Below are 19,752 nucleotides of genomic sequence, written 5' to 3' on the forward strand. Positions count from 1 at the left end.
GTGATCAACGATTCTGCCGCATGACTGCTCATGCCTGGATCTCAGGCACTGAGCAGTCATTCGGTGATCGGACAGCGAGGAGGCAGGAAGGGGCCCTCCCGCTGTCCTGTCAGCTGTTCGGGATGCCGCAATTAGCCGCGGCTATCCCGAACAGCCGGACTGAGCTAGTCGGGAACTTTCACTTTTAACGCGCGGCTAAAGGGTTAATAGCGCGCGGCGCTGCGCGCTATTAGAGGCGGGTCCTGGCTTCACTATGACGCCGGGCCCGCCATTATATGACGCGGGGTTACTGTGTAACCCCGCGTTATATCAGAAGAGCAGGACCAAGGACGTACCGGTACGTCCTTGATCCTTAAGGGGTTAAGCATGAATTTATAGTGCAGATAGTCTGAAGAAGTCTTAGTTTTCCTCCACAGACGTTCAGCACACCTAGAGTATCGCCTGAGAAAGCGGGTTGTTAGCGTGTGCCAGGGTTGCTTGCGTCTGTGTCGGGAGGTTCGTGTTTTAGAGGGTGCCATTTCATCCAAGGTAGACTTTAGGGTGTCATGGTAATGTTTGGCTGCTACATTAGGGCAGGAGAGAGAAGAGATTGGTGATAGTGAAGATTGTAGAATGTCTATAAATTGACTGGTGTTTATGGCACGCAGGTTTCTGTAAGTGTACAAGATTGGAGTGTCTGGAAGAGGATAGGAGTTACTGATAGAGAAAGAGAGAAGGTTGTGGTCAGAGAGCTCAAAAGGAGAATTAGTGAATTTAGAGACAGAGCACAGTCTAGAGAAGATCAAGTCCAGTGTATTCCCATCTTTGTGTGTGGGAGAGTCAGTAAGCTGTGAAAGGGCAAAGGAGGAGGTTAGAGACAGAAGCCGAGAGGCAGAAGAGGAGATTGGGGTATCAATGGGGATATTAAAATCACCCATGATGAGTGTAGGTGTTTCTGAGGAAAGAAAGTTAGGGAGCCAGGTGGCAAAATGATCCAGGAACATTTGGGGAGAACCAGGAGGACGATAGATGACCGCCACTCTGAGAGACAATGGGCGGAAGAGCCTGAAGGCGTGGACCTCAAAAAAAGGAAAATGTGAGTGAGGGTAATGGGGGGATGATTTGAAAAGTGCATTGTGGGGCTAGAAGCACCCCAACTCCTCCACCATGCCTGGTGTTAGATCTAGGAGTATGGGAAAAGTGAAGGTCACCATAAGATAAAGCAGCGAGAGAAGCAGTGTCAGAAGGTTGTATCCATGTTTCTGTGAGAGCCAGCAGATTAAGAGAATTAGTGAGAAATAAGTCATGGATCTGGGTGAGCTTATTGGACACAGATCGAGAGTTTAGAAGAGCGCAGTTAAAGTTTGTAGTGGTTCCGCAAGAGGCAGGTAGTGTAGAGCAAATGTTCGTGAAAGGTGGGCCAGGGTTAGGAGCAATGTCCACAGCAGCTAAAAACAGAAGAAAGAAGAGGGAAAGCAGATGGCTGGGTGAAGTGATGAAGCGACTTCTGTGCTGTACCATGGAATGAGGTGACTTTGGGTGGTTTATGATGGTGAGCAGTGCATGCGAGCAATACATAGGTGAGGGAAGGAGGCATGGCCAGATGTATATAGAGTCCACTGGAGAAATCGGTGGGGGATATATTATTGAGGGTTTAGTAGATACAAACATATATACATGCAGGTGGAGCAAGATTGCGTCTTTCTTTTTTCACAGGTTTCTTTAAAAAGAAAGAAGCAATCTGATTGGTTGCCATGGACAACTGCGCCATTCTTCCTCTACACAGGTTTTGCTAAATCTCCCCCGCAGAGAGCACAGTCCATAAGTAATTGCACTGTGACATTTTTTGTAGATTTGCCTCTATATTCCATCCCATTAGATTTAGTAGTGACAGTAATGACTATGGTCTGGATTTGCCGTTTGATGGTTTCTTTTGTTCTTCGTGCATACTTCATCTGGTGCAGCTCCCTTTATCGTGAAGCACTTTTACCACTTTCTTTTTGCTTTCATCATGTTCAAGGTCACTGTTTGATGGGGACGGACTTGCATGTCTGAGAAATGAAATGGCTTAAAGGATAAGTTCAGTATTCATTTTTTTTTTTTCTAGAAATACTCTGCTAATCTTCTAAGGATTATTTTCGAATGTCCATCTTTGGCTGTAACTCTTCTCTATTTATGCTGAGTCTTGCTCCTCTTATGTTGTTGTTCAGAACAGTAAATTGCACCGTCAGCTTGTATGCAGTCTCCCCTCCCCTAGCTTGTACTGCAGTCCCAGTTCAATTGCAGTTAGTCATCTTCTATTTTCAATCAATTCTGGGGTTCTGTAATATTGCCAGATAATCAAAACTCTGTTAGCCTCACTGTTTATAGCTCTTTATTAGCAGGTTTACAGCCAGGTATGGGCATTGTCTGTGTACATGTAATAAACTGCATAAGGATGAGGCTACATATCGATTATTGCCTGTGACGGGGATCAAAATTGCCATGTAATGCTGTTTGGATTGCGCTGTGTCGCAACTATGGTGAGTTAAGGGTATTGCACTGTGACCCAAAAGTGGCAGTGACTGCAACCAGACAGTCTAAAAAAATTCATCCGAGAGGAATAATTGGGTCGTAACCCTTGTGGGTTACGATGCGACCCCATTTAGCTGCTATGCTATGCCTATTCGACACAACAATTTTTTGTTGCCCCACCCCTGTTGTGGCTGAAATTGCCATGTAGCCCCAGCCTTAAAGGGACTCAGTCAGCCCATCTGTACCAACCTCTCTTTATACAGACCTGTTGATTTCAGCAATGGATCACTTTTGTGTGCATGGGGTTTTAGTTTCATAGAATGTACGTTTTATTCACTGAAGTGTGAAGCCATGTCTGTATTCATGAGATGCAGGCTTTCCCCTGCCTACCCTATGCACAGCAATAAGGAGAAATCGATCAGCATTGGGGAGGACAGGAGGATGGCAGCATTTATAGGCTGACAGGTTCCCTTTAAATTCATTGTGCTGCTTACTAGATCAACAGTGACCAGATTAAAACAGAATCACATGTCGCAGGGTCCTGACAACAAACTTACTTTAATCTCTAGCCACTGTGAATTTAGTGGTCTTGTGTATGGGGTGTAGAGTACACTGTATAAGTGGATATGTTTCTTGTGCCACAAATATAGGATGTAACAATAAATTAATATTAGTATTCTTCAGATACTGGCACACTACTGTGATGGATTTCCAGCTGCATCTCTGGCAGATGGAGAAACAATCGTCCAATTCCCTGAATTTGATGTCATAACGTTACATAGTTAGTACGGTCGAAAAAAGACATATGTCCATCAAGTTCAACCAGGGAATTAAGGGGTAGGGGTGTGGCGCGATATTGGGGAAGGGATGAGATTTTATATTTCTTCATAAGCATTAATCTTATTTTGTTCCAGGAATGTATCTAATCCTGTTTTAAAGCTGTTAATTGTTCCTGCTGTGACCAGTTCCTGAGGTAGACCGTTCCATAAATTCACAGTCCTCACGGTAAAGAAGGCGTGTCGCCCCTTGAGACTAAACTTTTTTTTCTCCAGACGGAGGGAGTGCCCCCTCGTCCTTTGAATGCCCCCTCGTCCTTTGAACGTTAGAATCATTCTTTTGTCTTTTGACATATCTGTCAAGGCTGAAGTGCTGTAAATGGCCAGATGTTTTGCTAGAATTTTTGTAGCAATAAGAAAGCTTGTTTGCAATACCCCACAATCTGTATCACCATATGTAATATGAAGGATTAGGGTAGCCTTGTCTGAATTTGATGGTACAACAATTTGTACCAGATTTTACTTGCTTCACATTTGCAAGGTCCCTAAATAAAAATTTTGATGATTTTTTTTTTTTGTGTGTGTGTGCACAATAGGTCAGTGTGAAGGAATAATCTGGAGGCACTAGTGTAAACCCTAATTTATTAGCTGTTTCATTTGTGGGTTGTCTGTCATCTTGATTCCTTCTTATCCACTAATGCTGCTGTACTAAAACAGCCCACATTTCCCATGATGCCAGTGAATGTTGCACTGCACTTACCTTGAAACTTACATGCGACAAGTGATAGATCAGTGACATCTTTTGTCCCCTAACTAACCATTTAGGTAGAGGGAGTTTGGGCCAATAATAAAAATTCATTTTTTAGATAAAAAAAATATAAACAAAAAACGCATAAACCCATTTTGTATCGTTGCGTGCAGAAATGTCTGAACTATTAAAATATAACATTAGTAAACCAAATGGTGTAAATGTAAAGAAAAAAACACATTCTAGAATTGTGGTTATTTGGTTACAATGCATCTCACAAAAAATGTAATAAAAAGAGATCAAAAAGTTTGATCAACGCCAAAATGATACTAATAAGAACAACAGATTATGGTGCAAAAAAATCTAAATTTTAACGCAAGGTGAACATTATTAAAACACAATTGGTCCAGCAAAAAACAAGCCTTTTATGGCTCCTTAAAGCGTACCTGTCAAGTACATTAAGAAAAAAAAAAGTGATGTTACTCAGTACCTAATCCTGATCATGCACATATCATTTGTATGTGTCTAGGATCTATATATCCCTAACAAATAGCATGCCCAACATCCTTTGGGTACTTTCACACGAGCGGATTTTCTCAGCATATTTCTTTGCGTATCTGCCGCTGAAGGACCCTCTGTATTCTGCCTTTACATGTGCCTGCTCGGAGCGGCAATACGCCGCTACGTGCAGACACACTGAAGCGATGTGCGAGTCGCCGCGCATGCGCGGTATACACACACACACATCGCGGCCACTCCGCTTGCTCAATGAGCTAGGCCGAGAGCTGCCACGATGTGTGAGTATACTGCGCATGCGCAAGGCGACTCGCACATTGCACTGTGTCTGCTCGTAGCGGCGTATTGCCACTCCGAGCAGGCACATGTAAAGGCAGAATACAGAGGGTCCTTCAGCGGCGGATCTGCAGCGTAAAATACGCCACAAATCCGCTCGTGTGAACGTACCCTTTCTCTGTAGTCCAGTAAGAGCTGGAGGCACACAGCTGGAGAATATACAGCTCTAAAACAGAGTTTGTACCCCAGCTGTTATAAAACTACAACTCCCATCATGGGAGTTGTAGTTTAGGAACAGCTGAAGGCTCTAGTAGTGCAATGGTAGTCTCCTATACTGGATACCAACACACTTTACTGCCGGTATCCAATATGCTGCAAAATACAGAGTAGTCCGTCTGCATAAAGTCAAATGACACCTAGTGGCGGTTATTTTCATCTTAGATTTTTTATTAAAATTAAATATTTTTTTAAATAAATGTATAATTTAAAAAGTCATCTTATCAGTAGTACTAAAAAATATAAAAAAAATTCATAATGTCAGTGCCTCTTTAAATAAAAAATAAAGGGGTTATGGCTCATTGGAGAGGAAAAAAAGAAAAAAAAAAAATAATAATAATTTCCTGTGTTAGTAAGAGGTTAATGGCAGGAAATATAACACCTTTTTTTATTTTTTATTATTATACTTTACTAGAAGTTTTGTAATGAGATCCCTGTTGATTTAGCAGCAGCAGAAGCCGCTGTAGTGCTATATCATGCTGCTCCTGCCTAATATAAATTGCTTCAGTGTGGATTTTGTTTGCTAACTTTGAAACAATCCATAACTTAGTGTGTACGGGCCCAGGAACCTGTCTAGTTAGTATATATTTTCTAGTTCGCAAAAAAAATGTAAATATAAACTGAAATAAAAAAGCTAACTCTTTAAAACTCAAACATGTGATTCTGTTTTAACCCTTTCATTTTCATTCTTTTTTTTCCACCTTTCATTGTTTATTCTTCTTTTTTTTTTCCTTTCTCTCTTTTCCCTTATGTTTTCCTTCACCTTACACCTTCCCTTCCAAACTTCCCTGCAGCTCCTGCTTGTTTTCTCTCTACCCCAGAGCTTCACCCGTCAGATTAAAGATGCCCTTCTCCCTTTCCTCACCCTCCAGTTTCACCTGTTCCTCATCGTCCTCAGGGGTCTACTAAGATCAACCTGGCACCACAACAGGTCTAAAGTATGAGAATGGGAGGTGGAGTAGCGGATACTTGCTGCTACCAATGTTGCACTGTTTGATAAACATTGTTTAGTATTAGATATATTTTGTTGAAATTCTTAGTTTTTTTTTTAACTAAGGTAGCAACATGGTAGTAGTTCTAGGTTACTATTATTGAGGCGTATTCCTTATGCTTTAGAGCAAATTTCTACTTTTATTCCTTTATTAATTTACAAATCTGCTGTCCTGGTAGAGAAACCTTGTCTGGTTATATTGTAGTGAAAATTTAGATTTCAGAATATGAGTTATAGATAACTTTAGATTATAGGAGTTTTCCTCCATATAGGACATAAATCGCGGATCAGCAGGGTGTCGACACCCAGCACCTCCGCTGACCTACTGTTCAGCAGAGCCGTGGCTCCTGCAAATCACAGTGAATGTGGCAAGAAGCAGTTGTGTGTCATGGTGGTGATGTGTATTTTCAGCTGAGTTTCGGCACCCCGCTAACCAGTGATTGACCTATCCTGACAATAGTCCATCAATCATATTAACCCAGGAAAACCGATTTAAAATGTAGAATTAAACTTTATAAAAGAACTAAAACTTATGAAGTTTTTAAAGTTTAACATTTTTAGGGGGTCTACCGATCATTAATCTATTCATTTATGATGCAAAATGGGTATGACCTAAATGTCTGAAAGCTGTGGATCCCAGAGGTGGCCTGGATGTCACAGTTGTTTTCGTAATGGGGTTTTCCAGTGAAAAGTAACTTAACCTGTAGATAGAGGATAAGTATCTGACCCCTCGTATTCTCCAGAATAGCCCCTTTGCTCTAAAAGAGGAGTGTGTGCTGTAGACAGCATGTGCTCCGTTCATTTGTATGGGAGTGCCGAAAGTATCAGCACTAGGGCATCTCTGGCATTCCCATTAAAAATGAATGAAGCAAGTGCTATCTACAGCAAGCGCTTCTATCTGAAAGTCAAGGTTCCGTTCCAGAGATCACAGAGGTCCCAGCAGTCAGACCCCTGCAATCAAATGTGGATAGAGGATAAGATGGTTTTCACTGGACATCTCCTTTAACTCCCAACAGGTCCTCTTACCTGCCTTTTTCCCTTCATGGCGGTTGTTGCCTATTCTTGAGTGCAGTACTGTACTTAATGTTCTTGACATATGAAGTATCACCAAGGTTATGTTCTCACACAGCAGATAAATCTGCCATGGGTTTCTGCCACAAATGTATTTTACATGTTTCATTTTTCTGATTTGTTGCGGATTTCATTATATTTCTTTGCCAAGGATAACATTTGCTAAAAGAAACTCCATTCTGCATATATAAAGAGGACCTGTGACCTCCGGCAGTACAGTATAGCCTTCATGTACTCACCCACACTCTACTGATAATGTGGTAACTCTGCTCATCCAGTCTACATAGCAAAGCTAGAAAGTGAGCTGCATACGGCAGCTACTGCTCTAATGGCTAGTGTGAAACTGGATATTTATAATATATTTTTAATTGCTGTGTTGTTTGTAATGTCTGATTTAAAATAATTTGGAAAATGTTCACTTCAAGTTCAGTTTCCATACAGGAGATAGAAAGAGAATGAAAACACTGCTTTGTAAAGAAGAACAAATGCGTTTGACAGGGTTTCCTATTCTTAGTTTGCAATCTGCAATAATCTCTGCATTTGATTTATAAGCTGCATAGGATAAAATGGGATTTCGTGAGCTTTTTTTTTGAGTGCTGGAGTTTATCATAGCCTGAAGGAGGCTGAAAACTTTTTATGGTTATATTAAAGGCAAAGCTGAGTGAATTGAACATAGTAATTGCATCAAGGATAAGGCAGGCAAGGCTGCATGTCCAGTACAAGCAACTCTTATATGCACACAGTTATATTAAAGAATCTGCCAGCAGTTTACAGCTATTAACCCCTTAAGGACCCAGCCCATTTTAACCTTAAGGACCAGGCCAATTTTATTTTTGCGTTTTAGTTTTTCCACCTCTCCTTCTAAAATCCATAACGCTTTTATATTTCCATCTACAGACCCATATAAGAGCTTGTTTTTTGCGTCACCAATTGTACGTTTCTAATTAAACCTCTCATTTTAACATAAAATGTACGGCTAACCCCCAAAAATATTTTTTTTAGGGAGGAAATTTAAATGAAAACCCAAATTTTGCACATTTTGAAGGATTTCGTTCTCACACTGTACACTTTACGATAGAAATGACATGTTCTTTATTCTCTGTCAATACGATTAAAATGATAATGGCTAGATACTTTAATATTTTTGTACTGCTTAAAAAAAAAATATAAAACTTTTTGTACAAAATCAGTAATCTAAAATTGCCCTATTTTGACCACCTATAACTTTTTCATTTTTCAGTACATAGGGCGGTATCAGGGCTCATTTTTTGCGCCGGCATCTGTAATTTTTATCGATACCACATTTACTTATATAAAACTTTTAGATCATTTTTTTATACATTTTTTTCGGAATAAAATGTGACAAAAAAGCAGCATTTTTGGACTTTTTTTTTTTTATACGTTTACGCTGTTCACCGTACATGATCATTAACATAATATTTTGATAGTTCGGACATTTACGCACGCCGCGATACCAAATATGTTTAAAAAAAATGTTTTACACTTTTTGGGGATAAAATGAGAAAAACTGACAATTTTCATTTTTATTGCGCTGCAGGCGATCCGATCATCTATTTTAACATGCACATTTCCGCAGATGCCGTGATCTGTACTGATCACTGCATCTGGGGGGTTAATGGCGGACATCCGTACGATTGCGGATGTTGGCCATTACCGGCGGGTCCCCGGCTGCCGATAGCAGCCAGAACCTGCAGTGTATGACGCGAGCACCGCTCCGATGCTCGCGGTCATACACAGGACGTAAATGTATGTCCTGGTGCGCGAAGTACAGCCAAGCCAGGACGTACATTTACGTCCGTGGTCGTTAAGGGGTTAAAGGGGTACTCCAGTGGAATTTTTTTTTTTTAAATCAACTGGTACCAGAAAGTTAAACAGATTTGTAAATTGCTTCTATTTAAAAATCTCAATCCTTCCAGTACTTATCAACTGCTGTATGCTCCACGGGAAGTTCTTTTTTCTTTTTGAATTTATTTTCTCTTCTGACACCTCCAGCAGAGAAAAGAAATTTCAGGAACTGTCTAGAGCAGGAACCAATCCCCGTAGCAAACCTCTCCTATTCTGGGCAGTTCCTGCCATGGACAGAGGTGTCAGCAGAGAGCACTGGTGTCAGACAGAAAATAATTCCAGAAAGAAATACAACTTCCTGTGAAGCATACAGCAGCTGTTAAGTACTGGAAGTATTAAACTTTTTAAATGTACATAATTTACAAATCTGTTTAAGTTTGTGGCACCAGTTGATTAAAAAAAAAAAAAAGTTTTCCACTGGAGTTACCCTTTAAAACACCTTGAATAGCCAACAGAAAGGGGAGAAGATCCTTTTGGCCATGCAGTTTTTTAATGTACAGACAACCAATTCCTGAAGTGTCAAAGAGGCAGGCTCTTCTCCTTCCGTACACTGTGCTCCCTATATTGACTGCCTCCTCAGCCTGCCTCTTATCTATGATTGAGCTAGAGCTGTCAATCATAACTCATATGTGAGGCTGGGGAGGCTGTCAATATAGGGAGCTCAGTGTACCGAAGGAGATGAGCCTGCCTCTTTGACACTTCAGGAGCATGTGACCAGGACACTAAAAAGCAGTTTTTACAGTCATTCATTCTCAAGTGATGAGCTTGGTAATGTTCAAAAGAATGAGTGCTGGCTGGCTAAACTTCCTCAGTGTGAACATACCCCAGTTGTAATGAAGCAGTGGTTCCCCTTTCCGACAGCTGCACAGGTTCTATATGTGGTATGTTGGCCTCTGGACCTCCCCACTAATGGTGAGACAGCTTGCTTATCTAAAGACATCAGACTTGTAGATCACAATTTATTTGAGTGTACAGCAAACACAGAAGCAGCCATTCAGTTTCCACATCTCTAGTAAAATTCTAAAAAAAGAGTAAGCACACATTTGTAGATGACTTTCTGCTAGAGAGGGAATCTTACACTTATAGCAATAAAAAAAAACATTTTGATGCACATGAGACCCTAGGGATATACAGTACCAGCTTTTTATTCCATGTTTTTTTTTTTTTTTTCTATCTTCATGCATGGAAACTGTAAAGGAACATACATATAGGATTAAGTATTAAAAAGTATTAAATAAAAAACAGAAAGCAAACCAGAATATGTTTTATATATTGGATACTTTTGCTTTGCACACTCTTGGCATTCTCTCAATCCTCTTCATCGGGTAGTAATTTGGAATAGTTTTCCATCCCTCTTGAAGTAGATCCCAGAGGTGCTGAGGTGCTTTTTTCTTTACTCATTGGCCTAACTCATCCCAAAGTCTTTGGCCTTGTCCACCTGACCAATTTTCCATATGGAATTCCACAGAAGAATTACACACGGACATTTGCACTGGAGTCCCATATATTTCCCATTGATAGGATTCTGCTGCACTGTGCACACTGCAGAATGTTTCTGCCACAAAACTCCAAATTGCTGGCATTTCCAAGCGTTCCTAGCACCGTAATTTTCTGCCAGGGCTCCGCTGTGAAATGTCCGCACAGAGATTTTCCGTGCAGACATTCCACCATGTGAACACAGCCTCTCATTTGGGTTTTAGTCAGGTGATTGTGGAAGCCATATCATCTGACGCAGCAACCTATCACTCTCATTCTTGGTCAAATAACACTTATATAGGCTGGAGGTGTTTTTAGGGTCATTGAAAAACAAATGGTCTCACCAAATACAAACCAGATGGGATGACGTTTAGCTGCATAGAGCTGTGATAGCCATTTTGGTTAAGTGTGCCCTGTATAATGAATGAATCACCAACAGTGTCACCAGCAAAGCAGCTCCACACCATCACACCTCCTACATTCTTCAGGACATCTTCAAAGTTCCTGCAATTTTCTAAATCGACTGACCTTCATGTTTTAAAGTAATGATGGACTGTTTTTTTTATTAACTTATTTATTTATTTTACTTAGTTGAGTGGTTCTTGCCATAATGTGGGTTCAAACAGTAGTTCAATAGGGCTAAAGAATTTATGTACCAATTTGTGTACCAACTCTGCCTCTGTCCAACACAGCTCAAACATTGTCTTTGAAGGCAAGAAAGTACACAAATTAAGACCTCATTCCCATCTATGTCAGATACGCTGTTCGGGGCCTCCACCACAGACTATTTTCTGGGCCGGAAAACGAAGCCAGGTGGTCCATTACACAACGGACTCAGATAGATCCCGTTGACTTTAATGGATTCTGTCTGGTGTCCATTTATTTATTTGAAACTGACCGGACACAAAATTTCTGTTTGCATTATTTTTTGTCTGCTCAGGTCCCACTAATTATATGGATTATGTAACTAAATTCCCTGATTGGAGCCTCTATGCTGTTGGAAACATAGCCTCACTGTTGACATAGCATAGCAGTTTATTGAAAACTATTCCAGGTGACTACATCATTAAGCAGATTAAGAGAATACCAAGAATGTGCAAAACTGTCATCAAAGCAAAAGGGGGCTACATAGAAGAATATCAAACATATTCTGGTTTAAACATTTTTATTTACAATTTTCCATTCCATATCTATCCCTTCATCTGTTCCTCTTTGTTTCATGTTTCCAATAGGAATCTGCAATGTAGAAGGACATTTTTTTTTTTATAAAAAGTGTGTCTGGTCCTTACATATTGAGTATTTTTTTCTAAATTCTATTCACTGTTTTCAGATATGCCATTGATAAAAAGTGACCCTTTTAATTTCTGCACATATAAAGTGTATATCACATGCCTGAGAAGCCTACATTCATGTCACTACTTTAATACATGTGAACAAAGACATGATCATTTGAGTACTGTAAAAATGTTATGCTATTTGTTCTACTGAGACTATCCACTCCATGTACACCTACAGCCTTTTATGCCTAAGAAGTAATGTTTTTTTAGATTCATGTACCAGTATGGTCTTACATTGACAATTGAATTGAGATTAATGTTGACAAAAATGACATTGCGATATCTAGAGGATTGCTCACATTTTGAGCTGATATCCACAATTTGGTCTTTTAAGTATGCAACTAATCTTGCCAAGTACAACTAGTCATTACTTGTGTGGAGGATCAAACTGGTGTTTCCCACAGATAAAGGTAAACTCTGCCTTATGACCACATGATCTCTGATTATATTGATGTATCTAATAACACTAAATAGTTGTCCTATACCAGGGGTTTGTCAAAAGCATAGTAACATGTCTTCTCTTATTTCTTTACCTTAGATGCTGGCTACACTCCTGGTTATACGTCAATTCCTACAGAATGTGAAGGAAGTTGCACAACCTCACTTATACCAGAAAGTGCAGCAAGGAGAAATGAATCCACGATCGATTTTGCTCTTTGTTCGATATGCCATTAGAAGGCTTGTGCAGAAATATGCACCAGTTCAGCGCCCTGCAAGGACACCTGGGGATCCTCTAGAGCCTGGATTTGGGAATCGCAAAAAATGCTTAAATGGAGGTTGTGGTGTGCCAGAGGAGGAGGAAGGAGTCTTGGAAGAGGAGGAGTTAGAGGAAGAAAGTATCATGGATTGTGGTCTAAAATTGAAGAGGGTTAGCTTTTTGGAGGGAAAGCGCGTGGAAGAGAGCATATTGCCTCACCAGGATGATATCAGCTTTTTACAGGAAGGGAGTCCTACACTTGTGGAGAAGGGCAGTGACCCAGCATCAGTTTTCCAGTTGGGAGATGATGAAGATGATGAGAGAGAAATAAGTGAGGAGATGCAAGATATTGAGGAACAAGAAGATGCTGTAAAGTTGAGGCCACATAAGAGGCGAAAGAAAAGGCTAAATGTTGAGCCAGAATTGAGTAGGGAAGGTGAGGAAGAGGATGAAGAAAGTTTAAGAAAGCAGAAAAGAGATTCATGGATGGACCCTCCAGAAGACCATTATCCTACAAAGCTGACTCAAGCAGAGGTTGAAAGTTGTATGAAGAAGTATGAGGTGAGACATTGTGTGATCATTGTGTGCACTGTGCTAAAAATCACTTTTATAAAAATTTTAGTAGACTAGGTAAAAATTACAGCAGTATCTGATCCCTCATATGATGGACATCAATTGCATTCAACAGAGCACATGTATAGAGGGGTATATTAGGATTCCATCTTGGGGTCTGTATTTTTACCTGAAAAAAAAATATTGCTTCAATTCCAGCTCCTAATGGGATCCTAAGGCCATGTTTACAAGTCGGAATTAGAAATCAGTACGAAGTTTCGGCTGCAGCAGAGTTCCAGTGAATGCAGTGGGATTCTGCTTCGCTGTGCACACGGAGGAATTTCCGTGCTATATGTTTCCAGCACGGAAATTCCGATTTACATGTCCGCAGAAAGAATGAACACGTTCATTCTTTCTGCGGACTCCGCACATAATGCATGGCCGTCTATGAGACGGCGCGTTCCTGTGCAATCCTAGCACCAGCATAAACATGCCCACAGTTTGTCTGGACATTCCGTAGTGTGAACATATCCTAAAAATAGATGTAAAGTTACTCAAGTACTCAATATAAGAACATAGAACAGAAAGAAAGTTGAGGAGACACTCACGGTTTTGAAAGTGCAGCAGGTTTCTTTATTTTCGGTGCAAACTGAAGCAGAGCGGCATCACCGGAATGCCGTCACAGATACACAGGTGCAGTGACAATTGTTTCACGCCCCTTCTGGGCGTTTCATCAGACATCAGTCTGATGGGGCGTGAAACAATTGTCACTGCACCTGTGTATCTGTGATTGCATCCCGCTGATGCCACTCTGTTTCAGTTTGCACCGAAAATAAAGAAACCTGCTGCACCTTCAAAACCGTGAGTGTCTCCTCATCTTTCTTTCTGTACTATGGATTATGCATGAGATTATTTTCATCTAAAACGTCAGTGCGGGTCTTTTCCTACCCACATGCGACTCAATATAAGAATTCAGCAGGAATATACCTCATTTATGTTCAGTTGTGCTTATAAATGTGTTTTCTATTCTCACATTGTTTTATCCTCTAATGCATTACATATATTTTCTCATACACTGGGGTGTGCATTTTTGTTAATTTCCTTTTTTTTCCTCATTCAAAGTTTTAAGTTTTTAACAACACAATAAAAGAAAAGGGAAGGGGGATACAGAAAAGAAAAAATAGGAGGGGGGAACGGGAACAAAAACATTGAGGACTAGAACAGTGTCTTCATACCATGATCCACCCAGTTGAGTGAACAGTGAGCGAGTGAGAAAAGCCTTAGAGGGGCAGAGAGCAGCATAGATCAGGATGGACCCTGATAAGGAAGAAGATACTGTCCTATACAAGTCTGAATCAAGAAAATTAATCCATGGTTTTCATAGAGGCTCAGTCAAATGGGTGCAAATGGGCTATCTTCGCAAACCACTCTGTGGTACATGGAGAACGTCTATTCTTCCACAGTCTGGGTATCGCCTGCCTTGCTGCCAGCAAATAAGAAAGATATAATGGTCAATGTAGTAGAAGCAAAGAAGCCTGGCACTAGTAGTATAGGCTGGAGAAGTATGTATATGTTCCTGTATATTGTGGAAAAGGCGTAGGGGCCTGACGAAGTGCTTTGATAGCACGATACGGACCGTGGCCCGCCGTTGTCTGCCACTCCCCCACCGTGACATCTGCCCCCCGTGGCTTGCATCTATGTCTGCACGATATGCAATAAAGTAAAGATTTTGCTACCGCCTCTCGGGTCTTGGGTGAGTTGCTCCTATTCATTTATCTTCTTTTGTCATTGCCAGAAAGATATAATGATTTAGTAACAGATTTAGTAGAGCTTGGGAGTATAGAAAGGAGTAGGGGAACTGGATCATTCTCAATACCAACACCCATAATTTTAAAAATAAGATTGAATACCCCTATCCAAATATGGGACAATGTGCCCACTTCCCTCTCGCATTGCCCGCAGGAGTAAGGAACCAAAGGGTACATTTTGGAGGACCGATGAAACACAGTACCAACGTGTTAAGAGCTTATAATTTGTTTTCTGAAGACTGCCAGAGAGTGACAGTTTGTGGCATAGAAATATAGATTTAGTCCAATCCACAGGCAGGAAGGTGTGTCTCTGTTCCCGTTCCCATGCAGCAGTGTATAGGAAGGGTTTATCAGCTTGTTGGTTAAGCAAAAGGGCATAGACTTTGAGGTAGTCCTAAGGGGGCAGATGGGGCTGTACAGAGTGAAACAAATGCAGTGGGATCTCTAGTCAGATTTAAACTGTCTTTGTGAGAATTCAGAAAGTGTTTCAATTGAGCCTATTCTAAAACATGGAGTGGAGTCCTCTGGGACAGTATAGGGATAGATTCCAAGGGCAAAAGTGAGGGCCATTAAAGACTTGTAAACTGGTATAGGGAGATGTACATGGCCTAGTGAGAAAATGAGGAGAGCACATACCTGTCGGGGTTAATTTCCTTTTTATACATTTTTTTTATATATATTGACAATTTTTTTGTGTTTTTGTGTTCTATGGGGGAAATGGCTGCCATTTTGGTTGTGCACTCCACTCCTCCCCCTAGGTGGTTTTAAGCAGGAAGAAAATTGGTCCTGCATGCCCATAATTTGTTGACTTGCTAGCCCAAAAGAAGTATATTCATAGTGCCAGGCCATCCCCATGGGGTCACCCATCCGTTTTGGGATGGTACACACTATTTGATCAGATGGTATGCTAAGAACCTCCATTTTTTTTCTATAGCAGTATTTCATTTTAAAATTACTTTCATTCTACATATATCTCGGTGCTTGTAGTGTGCTGCTGTCATTTTTGTGTTTGCAGTCTTACAGCTGGCATGATTTTTGATATTATAGTGATGCCTTTAGAGGTTTACATCTTTTAAAACCCTGTGTGAAACCTGTAAGTAGTTTCATGCTGTCCGAACTACGGGCAGAATGTGATAGAGACAGGGAGTGGGATCATGATATACTTGTAATTTACTTGTAATGGTCATTGGGGTGGACCCTGGCAGCTGCTTCCAACCGGGCAAATGTTATGTGACACGTCTCTCCCTATGTATGTATAGGGAGAGATGGATCACTCAAGGCAGACATGGCAGAGAGCAGTTTGAAACGCTTTGGTATTTCAGAAAGACAACAAAGTAAATCAGAGTGTATTGGTATCCCACCCCATAGCTCTGTTTTGTACTGCCCTTAGTTCGGTGACAGGTTCTCTTTAATTTCATGGTCTTTCACTAGGACAGGCCATCAATATTAGATGATTGGGGGTCTGACTCCTGGCACCATCACCTATCATCTGTTTATAAAAGCTGCTGGAGCAAGTGTGAATGGAACGAAGCTGCAGTACCTGGCACCACCACTGCTACGAATAGAATGGCAGGTGCAGGTATGAGCCATTGTAAACAGTGAGGATAGCACTGCAGCCCCTTCAAACAGCGGACTGGCAGGGGTTTCGGAAGTCGGGTACTCGCTGATTTATTGGTGGCCTATCCTGAAGACAGGCTATCCGTTTTTAAAGCCCAGATAACTTTAAGGCTGGACTCACACATGCAGTTTATGACACAGTGTTTGCTGGAGTTTTTTGAGCTGAACATAGGAGTGGATAAAAAAAGAAAGGAAAATGATCAGTCTTTTATTTACATGTCTACCGTAATTTATTTACATGTCTAATTTTATTGAGTGTTAAAGCGCATCTGTCACATCATATTCATTGTTAAACTGGCGACACAGTGCAGTAGGGGTTAACAAGAGTATAGCAGGAATATGTTTCTTGCCCAGTATATGGAAATAAAGCCACCAAATCTCTAAAGAAAGGTATGCCTGCTGTATGCTTTTTAACCCCTACTGCAATGTGTGTCGCCAGTTAAACAAACAGATATGACGAGACAGATGACATTTTATAGGTACAAATCTACATTGCAAATAATGATTATGGGTTTGTCATTGCTCTGCTTGTGTCTTCTGACATTATCTGATCATTATATTCACATGCTTTTTTTTTAGGATACCTTCCAGGATTATCAAGAAATGTTTGTGCAGTTTGGCTATGTGGTCCTCTTCTCGTCTTCTTTTCCCCTCGCTGCAGTATGTGCCCTTGTTAATAACATCATTGAAATCCGCAGTGATGCCTTCAAGCTGTGCAGCGGACTTCAGAGACCATTCGGCCGTCGTGTGGATGGTATAGGACAGTGGCAAGTAAGGAGCTGGTGGGTGTGGACAGCAGTGAAAGATTTCTAAAGAAAGGAGTTTGATGTCCTTTACTAGAATGGGAAAGTGGATATCTGTTGGAAGCTATATCTAGCTTTATGTACTGTATTTGTTCTATAGGCCAGGGGCTTATTATAGCTAAATATTTAAAAAATGAAATCCCATAAATAAAGTCTTTTTTTTTCGAGAAAAATTATGCCAATGCTTGAGAGTAAGGGTTTGTATTTTTTCTTTTGCAGAATGTGATGGAAGCAATGGGCGTCATTGCCATTATCGTGAACTGTTACCTGATTGGACAGTGCGGGCAGCTTCAGAGATTAATACCATGGCTGGGTCCTGAATCGGCCATCATATTTATTGTTGTACTGGAGGTGTGTAACCATATCCTCTGTACAGATTGGGAATATGAAAAATGGAGTTCTTGTGGTTTAAAAAAAAAAAAAGAAAATGTCTCCAAGCTTTTAAAGCAGATCTATTGTTAGACTTTGCTATCCAGTAGGGCAGCATAGTATGAGGACAGGTCTTCAGTACGATATTCCGAATAGATTGTGCCATTTGAATAGGAGCTATCAAAGAATACAAAAAAACATGTAGTCTGGAGTCTGGACTATTTATAAGAGGAGCACTACGACACCCTCCCCTCCTCCTCCTGTCAGCAGTGGCGTAGCTTGTAGCTTCTGGGCCCCGATGCAAAATCTGCAACAGGGCCCCATTCGCCAATTATAATACTGGTCTCTTATGGGGAATATGTGCTTTGGGGCCCCCCTTAGGCACCAGGGCCCAGGTGTGACTGCTACCTCTATAGCTACGCCCCTGGTTGCCGGACTTATTAATGTTTTACTTTTATACTACTTACACATTCCAATACGTGTGCTTGGTAAAAGACTGTAAAATGTTTTCCTCATTGCAGCATTTTGCATTGCTTCTGAAGTATATAATACATGTGGTGATTCCAGACATCCCTGGATGGGTGGCTGAAGAGATGGCAAAGTTGGACTACCAAAGGAGGGAAGCATTTAAGGTAAACATTTTAATTCAGAATTTTATATTGGTTTACATTGCCTGGTGATCATTGTGATGCTGATACTGAACATAGATTTTAAAGGGGTTATCCAGCTTTTCAAAATGAATAATGCTGAAGTCCCTTGTACCACTGCCTGCCACTAAAAGTACAGCAAATGACGGAATGGAGCACATGTAAACATTGAAGAGGTTGTGGTGGTCTCCAATGCGCCGCAGCCCTAATTAAGCAGATGGTCTTGGGGGTGGCAGAAGTCAGTCCCCTGCATATGTAATATTATTGACTTTTCTGGAGGTCAGACAATCAGTTTTGGAAAGTTTAAGCATAGTTGGTCATTTTGATATTTTGGTGAAAAACACCATAGACATGTCTGTTATTTACAGATAATGGCTGCAGATCAAGCTGACAGACATATATTTTCTAATGTGTGTGAATGTAAGCAGTCATTTACTTTTAAACCCGTGGTTAAAAAAAATCAGCCTGTTTGTAAAATCTTGAAAATGTCATTATAGGGAATTTATCACTGAGTTAAGTGGTGGCAGACTGTCTAATTTCAGTGGTGTGTCCCTTATATGTAAATATAGTGCACCTTTTCATAAAATCACAATTTATCAAATACGGTGCTAGCCAAGAGCTCTGTGAGCCACAAGTCTTCTCCATGACATGCACATGCTCTGGAAGCCTCTTGTGTAATAGGTGATGTGCGGCCAACAAATAATGGCAGCAAAGAGCCGCACAAATGATTCAGTTCATTCTTGCAATAGACTATGTAAACAGAAACCTACCAGATAAGTACTTATTTACAGTGCATGCTGGCCCACCTAATAGGGCCCTTATTTATATCTGTCAGAAAGGAGAAAATGTCACCAAGATATGTTCATTATTGGTTCTGCTTATTTTATTTTTTTTGTTGTTTTTGGTTTTTACTCATAAGCCATGCCTGCTGGTGACTTAGTCTGTTGCCATGCTGCTTTCTTCCTTTATGTAGAGGAAACACTGTGCTGCATTACATTAGTGCATACTGTGAAGGTATGAATTAGGGAGCACTTGCCTTGCTATCACCAGCGAACATGGCTTGCAATGAGCAGAATGCTCATCGTCTGTGGGGTGGTGTGGCCTGGAGCTGGGGGCTTGGTTGGGCAGCAGTGGGGCTGCCTGGCTACTGGGTTGTTCCCCCTGTGTGCTTGGTGTCGTGGAGGTGGTGGTCAACGTCCGGTGCTACACCAGTGTTAGGTTAGGGACCCACTCTAAATAGGTGGCCTTGACGTGGCGAGTGGGCTTGTTCTTTTTGATCAAAATGTATACTAACAACCTGTTAGTTTTGAAATTATGCTGAAAAGCAAGTAGATCAAAATACAAATTGTGGATGTGCGGCTATGTTTCTGTTTCTCTATTTTTGTTGTTCATTACCTGAAGTAGCCATTCCATTTACGTTGCATGTTTCGAAC

General features: G+C 40.9%; 1 protein-coding gene across 4 annotated transcripts in view; it reads left to right on the plus strand.

Annotated features, from left to right (window-relative positions):
• ANO8 (anoctamin 8) overlaps window positions 1–19,752 on the plus strand; it is a 110,030-nt gene that overhangs the window by 85,290 nt on the left and 4,988 nt on the right. For all 4 annotated transcript variants that reach the window (XM_056518229.1, XM_056518228.1, XM_056518230.1 and 1 more), the window contains exons 13-16: window positions 12,365–13,084; window positions 17,080–17,271; window positions 17,523–17,654; window positions 18,194–18,304. In XM_056518229.1, coding sequence (XP_056374204.1) covers window positions 12,365–13,084; window positions 17,080–17,271; window positions 17,523–17,654; window positions 18,194–18,304 — 1,155 coding nt within the window. The remainder of the gene's footprint in view (window positions 1–12,364; window positions 13,085–17,079; window positions 17,272–17,522; window positions 17,655–18,193; window positions 18,305–19,752) is intronic.

Source organism: Hyla sarda, chromosome 1 (assembly GCF_029499605.1).
Source record: "Hyla sarda isolate aHylSar1 chromosome 1, aHylSar1.hap1, whole genome shotgun sequence".
NCBI lineage: Eukaryota > Metazoa > Chordata > Amphibia > Anura > Hylidae > Hyla > Hyla sarda.